This window comes from Melozone crissalis, unplaced genomic scaffold (assembly GCF_028551555.1).
Source record: "Melozone crissalis strain CALT ecotype California unplaced genomic scaffold, PUWL_Pcris_2 ptg000036l_1, whole genome shotgun sequence".
Taxonomy (NCBI): domain Eukaryota; kingdom Metazoa; phylum Chordata; class Aves; order Passeriformes; family Passerellidae; genus Melozone; species Melozone crissalis.
The window spans coordinates 9,283,076-9,292,582 of NW_026535814.1; the positions used below are offsets into that span (position 1 = coordinate 9,283,076).

Consider the following 9,507-nt stretch of genomic DNA (forward strand, 5'->3'; position numbering starts at 1 on the left):
GGGATAGTGCTGGGCGGACCAGTGGACTGTATGGCCTTGTACATCTCCAAAATTGGAGAGTCTGTGATTCTGTAAAAGTAACTCCGATTGTTGCTGTGAGCAGGGTCAGGACCTGGCGCTCAGCCACTCGCCTGGCACCGCGACCGCTGCTGCAGAGCTGCACCCCCGGGGTGCCCCGCTCCGTGCCCACAGTGCCGGCGGTGCAAGGCCGGGCTCTGCGCCCGCCAAGCGCCCCCACAAACCGGATCCGGCCCGGGCCCGCCAGGCGCCCCCACACACCGGATCCGGCCCGGGCCCGCCAGGCGCCCCTCACGCTGGATCCGGCCCGGCCCGGCCCACCAGGCGCCCCTCACACCGGGCCGAGTCCGGGCCCGCCAGGCGCCCCTCACACCGGGCCCGGTCCGTGCTCGCCCGCCACCCCGCACACCGGGCCCGGTCTCTGCTCGCCAGGCGCCCCGCACACCAGGCCCGGCCCGGGCCCGCCCAAGCGGCCGCCCCCGGAAGCGGTCGCGGGGCCGTGGCGGAAGCGGGGCGGGGCGCGGCCTCTTTGGTGCTGGCGGCCGGCGAAGATGGTGAGTGCTGTGCTCGCTCTCGGGACATCGGCCACTATCCGCCGCCATCCGCCGCCGCGCCGGGCCGGGGGCGCCGCGGGGGCAGGCCGGGCCGCGAGGAGAGGCCCCGCGCTGTGCCGTGGCCGGGCCGGGCGGCGGGGCTGGGCCCGGGGGCTGGCGGCGGGCGCGGCTGCCGCGCCGGGCCGGGCAGGGCAGGGCAGGGCAGGGAGGCCGTGGTGCGGTGTGGGGCCGCGAACGCTCCGGCCACTCCGGCTTGGTACCTGCTGCCGCCGTGGCCGAGCAGCCGGGCGGTAAAGTAGCAGGAGGGGTTTCGCTCCCCAAGGGTGAGTGTGCGGCTGCTACGTGTGAAGAGAGTCACTTTTCGTCGGGAGAGAGCAGTTTGTTGCTTTAGGGTGATGGGTGTGGGGAGGGGGGAGCCCATGTAAGCGCGCTGTGGCTCCGTTCTAAATCAGCACAGGGGCGGGGGCGCATAAGGAATGGCGGCAACGGGTCCTGAAAATGGAGGTTGCTCGTAGTTCAAACTGAGTTGTGGCTTAGAGTTGAATGTCCCTCCGACGTGTTTATATGCCTCGGTTTGCGCTCGGTTTTTTAAGGCTTGTTCTATTAGTTTTGTGACTTGGACATGTTAGTGATATTTCCATGTCTTGAAATGCTTTTTAGACGAAGGGTACCTCGTCGTTTGGTAAGCGACGAAATAAGACACACACCCTGTGTCGTCGATGTGGGTCCAAGGCGTACCATCTGCAAAAATCGACCTGTGGGAAATGTGGTTACCCTGCTAAGCGTAAGAGAAAGTGTAAGTAACAAACTATTAACTGGCTCTAGTTTGAAAAATCGTGTTTCTTCTTCAGTAGTTTGACTTGTTTTCCAGTCAAGGAGGAAAACTTTTTGCAGTGTCGTTTTGCAGTTTTGTCATTTTGCATTTTGGAGCTTTGTTGAAGTTAATGATGATTTAACTATATGCCAGCTGATCTGCAGTATTACTCCATAGAAAATGACTTAAATTATAGTTTTGGTTTTTTTTCTTTGTCAGCTTGAATAATTGTACCATACAAATGTAAGATGCAACCAAAATTACTTGGTGCAATTAAATAACAGTGACTTACATATTTTAGATAACTGGAGTGCAAAGGCCAAAAGACGCAACACCACTGGTACTGGTCGCATGAGGCACCTGAAAAAGGTCTACCGTCGGTTCAGGTATAACACTTTATTGCCAGGTAGCATGCTGTGAAATCCTGCATAGACACTATTTAATGACAAAATTTGCCCCTCGAAGTTAACATTTTAATTTTGTTTTAGTACCACTTAATGGAGTACAGTCTTCTTAAATATGTAATGAAATAATGTGCTTTGTATAGTTGTCTGCATTTTATCCTTCCTTGAGGAGAAAAAAACCTTTCTGGTAAGACAAAAGGTGTGCAAAAAGTTCCAGTGTTTATACTGAATGAAGGTAGTGTAGGACGTATATGTTATTGTAGTAAGAAGCTCACTTTTAAAAATTATTTGTGTGGTATTTTGTTCATTTGTGATTCATTTAAATAGATGGTTACACTAAAGGTTTATTGAGATAAGTCTCAAAATGCACTCCAGTCCCCATTTGCTCACTCAGAAAAAAGTTCAGGACAGGAATAACGTCTCGTCCCTCTCTTTATTTAGAGTTCAGTCAACATTAGTTAGTTATTACATCAGATCTTGAGTTGCAAGTTGAGTTGTACTTGGGAGGTATTAGGGGTGTTATATGATTCCCATTTTCTATGAATCCCATGGAATTCTGTAGCTTCTGGTCCACGGCACAAGAATGCTATATGAAAGGTATCATGTAATTCAGGAGTGAGGTCATAAAAATGTAGATTGGTTTTATTAGCAAAAGGTAAGAGATTTTTAAGTCTCAGTTGTGGGTGTGGTTGAGGGATCAGTTTGTTTTGGTTGGCTCATTCTTTTCCAGTGGCAGCCATAAACCACCCTCCAGTGTGCAGCTGTAGCTTGCTTTCCACTGAGTGTTGCTCAGGTAGAAATGTCATCCAAAATCAAGCTCAGGGCTGTGTGGTTGGAGGCATAGAGGATTTTTGTAAGAAATAGACTTCAGAAATGAGACCTCTTTAGCCACATTAGGAGGAGTGTGTACTAAGATGTGCTTTCAGTAGGTGAGCTATATTTGCAGGGTTCACTGAGGTAATGAAATCTTCCTGTTTCAAGAGGTCAAACTTACTTCAGCAGACAAGAATGAAAACCATACAGCTTATTCAAGACAATTTTTAATAATGTGGGTTTTTTTTAAAAAAGGTCTGAACGGGTGAACTCTGTTGTGATTTCAGTGCATTACTGAGATAAATTGAAAAAAGCTAGTGAACTTCATGTAAAACATGAGTGTCAGAAAATAACCTGGAGAAGGAATCAACTTTTTAAAAAGTAGTAACCATATTTCTATTTGCAGGAATGGATTCCGTGAGGGAACCACACCGAAGCCCAAGAGAGCAGCTGTTGCAGCCTCCAGTTCATCTTAAAGACTCATCTATTTGTTAAAATAAATGGTCTTAACCAGAAAATCTGTCACCTTTTTTTGCATACTTTTACATACTCACTGAAATGTAGTATTCATGAAAATACATAATTAACACAAATTTGTAACACAAATTCTGAACTGATTAATTTCAAACAATCCTTTAATTGAGTCTTCATTAGGTAGTATCTTTGTCTTGAAAAGGACCATAATCTCTGCACTGAACTGAAAAAGAGGCTTGTATGTATTGCTCAAAGGAGGTCTGCAGCTAGAGAGGTGGAATATTGGTACTGTGGATTTGCCCTGTGTTCTTCTGCTCTCAGTATACCGTAGCACGGAGAGCCAGAATTTTGTTTTGAAGATAGTAACTATAATAGTAGTTACTGTGTAACTATATAGTTATGTGCTGTGTTGGGAGGCGTTAGTGAAAGAGGGATTTTCAGTGCTGTTCTTTTTTCACTGCTCTGTGGTACTTGAAAGCCTACAGAGGTATTACTTACTGTGTGCATCGCTGCTTCTTGGGCAAAAAGAAACTCCCAAGCGTGGAGCTTGTGTACTGCAGATACAGGGGGTTGGAGATCTGCTGTGGGTAGGACAAAACTGCCTGAATGGCTTGGTGGGGTTGGTGTGGAAAGCTTGATGCGCTGATCTGAGTTAATGGTGTTTTGTAAATAGTAATACCAGACAGTGAGTCACTTTGACTTACATAAAGATTATAGATAAATGAATTTGTACCCTGCATTGTGTGTTACTGGCATTCAGACTTGCACTGAGAAAGAGATTATAAGGTGCTGCTGTGCCAGTTTGGGGAATTGCAGTAGTTACTGTGAGGGTTTACAGGACTTTCAGATTGCCTCGCAGAGACAATACTAGAAACTAAAAAGCTTGAGATGCTTTAAGCTTCTGAGGCTATTCTCACTGCTCTTAGTTTTGTCATGAACTTCCAGAAGCAGAATATTGCTTTGTCTCTGTATGGTCAGCAGCTAATATATCACCTTCAAAATCACAGAAGATTTCAGCCAGGTGAAGTTGGAGTGCCTGACTGCATTTTCCTATGTTTTAAAATGGAGTTAGAATTTTTGGATAATCCAGTTTATCAACTTGGGCTGTTTCTAAACCAGAAGTAATTTGCTGCTCTTCTGTAGCATGTAGCAAATAGACTCTACTTGCTCTAGATTCAACTGGTCCATTTGAGAAAGTTGAAATGTTAAGTGGTAGTGATGCTCTTAAAATACACAGTGCACAGTACTGGCCATTTATTCCCAGGGCTAAGGAGTGCCCCTGAAATATTTTTGGTGATGTTCGGGAAACACATGTAGGGAGGAAGTAATCATAATTGTCCTCATTCTCTGAGAATAAACTCAAGACCATTATAAAAGCAGGTCAGCAGGATTCTAAGGAAAGGCTCTTTTCAGTGATGTTGGATTGGTGGTATGGCAGGTATTCCGACTGTGGGTGGGAGTGAAAGCCTTTGCTTGACAGGTCTTAGGTGATCTTTCTGTAGCGTGGGGTTGTGCTCAACAACCAGTTTGACCTGCAGACATGATAAAGCACTGTAAGGGCAAGTGCTTAGCTGCTTGCTGTTACCTATTAGCTTCTCATGAACTGTGCTCCTGGAAAATGACCATTAGTATAACAAGCAATACATCATGGTAGCAGTGATTGAAACTTCCAATGACTTGAACTATCTGAAACCCTTTATTTCAGAAAGAATTTTACTTTCATCAAGAATTAATTTTATGGACAAGAATTTTGACAGCTGTTTTTAATTGTTTTAAAATTCTTGGTGAAGGGCAGGAAATCAGTTTTTTGTGCGTTTTTTTGTCCTGTTCAGAAAGGATTGTGTACTTGTGTTAGTTATATTTGCATTGTACAGGAAGTAGATTTTGATGCCTTTCTGTTCTTTGTAGTGTGTTGTTAAATATTGAAAGGCTGCTTTGCTGGTTGCTCAGTGTATAATCTTTTGTTGAAATCTCATTAAGCATTTTAACTTGAGTGTTAGCTATTGAACCTCTGCATAATGCTTACTGTATACTTTATGTATACAGTAATATTGTCATACCCAGTCTGTAAAGTATGATTTTTGCATCCTTCAGGCTGATAGGTGGTGTAGTCCAAATTACATCAGAAATTACATTTCCTATTGTTCAGTGTACAAGTCTTACTTTTTAATAAAAAGTGTATTGGATGAAGGTTTCTTAAAGGCGGAGAGGAGTTCAAGTGACTACAGTGGTGAAAGATGGATTGCCTTTGGTTAAAAATCCTTGTGTGGTGATGTATTATGTCCTCAAACACCACCTCCACCCCCTCTCCCCCCCAAAACTGCCCTTGAACTTAGCAGAAACTCTGGCCATAGCACGGCCTTTGTTGCCTAACCAAGGAAGGTGACAAGAGACAGTAAATCATCCCCTGATAGCCTAGGAATGTTACTTGCCTGAAACATAGCCTGAGAGGAACAACATTATGGTTACAGACTTGGGAAAATTTCCAGTAATTACCACCTTGGATGGCAGCCAATATGGAAACTGCCTGAGGACTAAAGTCAGTCATCTTGCATCCCTGAAAGAAGTGGTCCTAAGTGAGGCCCTTAGAGCTCCCTGGCACAACAGCAGGCTGCATGAGCATCTCCCTGCAGGAGAGTTCAGCAATTCTTAGGTTCTAGAAGCTAGTCCATGGAACCCGCTGCCCTCAGCGTGGGAATGGAACAGAGCTGGCAGATCTTGAAGTGTGCATTCCACAGGGAGCAGGAGCTCTCAATCTCCATCTGTAAGAAACCAGGAAAGGAAAGCCAACAGCATGGCTGAGTCAAGACCTGCTTGCCAAACTGAAGGGCAAGAAGGAAATGAAAAGGCAGGGAAGCAGGAGGAGGTATCCTGGAAAGAGCATGGGGACATAGCTCAGTTGTGACAAGATAGGGCTGGGAAGGCAAGGTGTGGCTAAAGCAAACCTGGCAAGGGATGGAAGAGGAAGAGGAAGGGCTTCTGTAGGCATGTGAGCCATAAGAGAAGGTCAAAGTGTAACTTCCCCCACAGTGAACATGGCATCAGTGACATAGTAGGATTGAGTGCACCCTCTGAGAATTTGCACTATCTGAGTGGTCCAGCTGTGACATGTCCAAGGGACAGGACGCCATGCAGGACACGGACAAGATCAAGCTGACCCATGTGAATTTAAAGATGCTCGGCAAGGTGAAATGTAAGGTCCTGCACTCAAGGCAAATGCCAGCTGAGAGATGAAGGGATTGAGAGATGCTCTATGAAGAAGGATTGAGGGTAATGGTGCTTGAAAAACTGGACATGAGACAGCAATGTGCACTTGCAGCCCAGAAACCAGGAAGCCAACCACATCCTGGGCTGTATCCAGAGCAGTGTGGCCAGCAGGTCAAGCAAAGTGATTCTGCCCCTCTGTCCTTCCATCTATAGAGAGACTTCACCCCTGAGCGCTGCATTCAGCTCTGGGGTCTCCAGAACAGGAAAGACATGTTTCTGTTGGACCATGCCCTGAGAAGGGCCACAAAGAAGATGCAGGGGGCTGCAGCATATCTCCTATGAACCCAGAGAGGTGGGATTGTCCAGCCTGGAGAACAGAAGGCTCCAGGAAGCCACTCAAAACTTTCAGGAGACCTGGAAGAAAGATGAGGACAGACCTATTAGTAGGGCAGTTACAGGGCAAGGGGTAATGGTTTTAAACTAAAGGAGAGTAGATTCAGGCTATGTAAAAGAAAGAAGTCTTTTTCTTTGAGGCTGTTGAGACATTCGAACAGGCTGCCCAGAGAAGCTATAATACTCCCAATCCCTGGGAGTGTTTCAGGAGAGATTGGACTGGGCTCTGAGCAGCTTGGTCTAGTTGAAGATGTTCTGGCTGACTGCAGGGCAGGTTGGATTAGAGGATCTTTTCAGAAGCCTTCCAACTCAAACCATTCTGTGATTGTGTGATTTCTGCAGTGTTTTCAACTTAGAAGCTAGAAACAGCAGAAGCGATAGAAGCCTAGAGCTGGGCGAAACATACTCTTTTAGGGGGAGGAGAGGGAAAGTGGAAATAGTGTTGAGTTCTTGTGGAAGAAATGTACATTCAGTGGTAATGTAGAGTCAGAAGTCAAAGAGAAAAGGGCAAGAAGCATGTGCCTGTTTGCAAAATGCACCAATGATGCCAAGGAAGTCTTAATGTCAGCTAGTAGAAACAACCTGCATTAGCATTCCCCCTTTCATATTGTTAGTAAAGCTGAGAATGTTTCCCCTTTTGTCTTCAATCCTTTGTTTTCTTGTACTGTCTAATTGTTACATCATCTACCACTCCTGGTCTCCTTGCTGGCCCTGAGCTGTCCAGCGCCCTGATGGCATTGCAGTGTCTGGGCAGACTCGTGTCAGGAAAGCCTTGCTGTGTCCCTGAACCACAGAAGCACTGGCTCCCTGTGTGTCACAAAGGGCACACGTGCTGGGTCTCCACACTGGTGGCACTTGTAACGCCCTGGGTAACAGTGCTGGGGGTGTTTCCACAGAGTAGTAACTCTATTTACACTAGAGTATCCTGAGTCTTCCCACAAGTGGGAATAAATTACTGAAAATATAGAAACAATTTACATTTAAAAGAAATAAACTGTACTAGGGGAACTTAGCAGCAATCTTCCGTCTCAAAATAAGATTATGGAGATAACTGACAGAAGTTATTAAGTCAGCTTTGAGTTCATTTTTTGTTTTAAAATTCTGTCTTAAAAGTAGAGGCATGCCCAGTGTGAATAAACAAATACAAAAAGTGTTTTTAAAGTAGTGTACGGGCTTTTCAAGATAAATAGTGTAATGGAGAGGTTATCAGAAAGCAAGTTGGCCTCAAAGACTCATGGAGGAATTCCTCTGGTATAGTTTGTTCCTACAGCTATTCTAAGAGGACAATCTGCACCCCACACCCTAACAATACATTACTCAAAGTTGTGCTGTTGGCCAAAAAAGCTCAGTCTTATAATATGAGTCTAACATGCAAAAGGCGAGAGAGGAAGCAGTGCTGCTGATTAGTGTTATAAAGTGTTTATCACTACCTTCACACTGAGTAAAGCTCAAGTAAGATGTGTAGGTTTAATTATGTACATTACTTATGTCTTGTACATAAGTATATCAAATATTAAAATATGAATCCATTGTGATCTTACTATAAGGCTTGGCCTAGATTATGCTTGATTTGACTCAGCCTGGGAGACTTTATCTATTGTAGATTTTATGCTTTTATTCTTTCTTTAAAAGCAAGTTAATGCTCAAGGTGTAACAAAGAACTTTGAGTAAAACTGAATGCAGTGACATAAGCATAAAAGTCACAGTACAAATGGACAAAATATTTTGGTAATACTCACTTTTGTCTGTAAATATAAAAGTAGTGAATGACTTCTACAGTTTAGTTCCTGTCTTGACTTTAACAGCTCATTTATTTTAATTTTCTAAAATGTTCTGGTATCTAAGTGATTAAGAGATTACTTAGTAATTCAGGAAATGATATCATTTTGTAGTATAGATCTGTAGAACTTTTCGAATTCTCATTGTGTTGTCATGATCAGGACAGCAGCTTGAGTTGAAGCGAAAAATAGCTTGCAATCATTTGGTATCAAGACACTAAGAAGTGTCTTGCAAGATATCGGCAGACATCCCAAATATTTTTTCCCTCTTCATCTAGATATGGCTTAATCCATTCTTTTTTTCCCAGCGTGATATTCAACACATGATTTTCTCCTCATACTACAATTAATGTTTCCAAAAGGTTAAAGTAATACTTTTCGCATCACAAAAGGGAAATTTTTTTTCCTGATGTTAGATTGCTATCCAATCCCACCCTGAAATTTGATAGCCGTTTTCCCCAAAGTCTCTGATCATGAACTATGCTGGTTTGTGCATTCTGATTTGTGTGCATGTTTAATTAGTTTTGACATACAAAATTTTTAGAGGCCAAGATCTAACATCAGGCTAAATAATTTTTATAATTACAATTCAAAGCTTGTACAATTTTATTGTAGTTTAGTGTAATGTTACTATTGTAGTATAGCAGGATGCTCTAAGTCGGGTGAAATTGTTCAAACTTTCTCTTGTTAGCAAAAGTTATCAGAGGTGGATGGAGGAGGGGTGTCACACTGCTTTTGGCATTGAAGAATGCTGAGACCAGCCTGACTCAACTGCTCAAAATTAAACATCCTGAGGATGTGAAAAACAGTATTTCCTGCCAGAAATTGGCACTGATGAGGATGTGGCCAAGTTCCTGAGAAAGGAACCCACAAATCATGATAACTGAATTAAAGCTGCTGAGCTAAAGGCTGATGAGCTGACACAGGTGACCTAGAAACTTCTGACTGACAATCATTTTATAGGTGTGGTTTATATATTATTAGAGCTCAGTCCCACTGTTTAATGGGCACACTTCTGACACATCCCTTCCCTTTCCAAAGTGAGGGTATGA

General features: G+C 44.1%; 1 protein-coding gene across 1 annotated transcript; it reads left to right on the top strand.

Moving 5' to 3' along the window:
* The first annotated feature begins 512 nt into the window (after positions 1-512).
* RPL37 (ribosomal protein L37) lies at positions 513-3,121 on the top strand. Its single transcript, XM_054283345.1, has 4 exons — positions 513-572; positions 1,233-1,368; positions 1,688-1,772; positions 3,010-3,121. Exons 1-4 carry the CDS (start codon positions 570-572, stop codon positions 3,077-3,079), a joined length of 294 nt encoding a protein of 97 aa, XP_054139320.1. The 5' UTR covers positions 513-569; the 3' UTR covers positions 3,080-3,121.
* Positions 3,122-9,507: the final 6,386 nt, after the last annotated feature.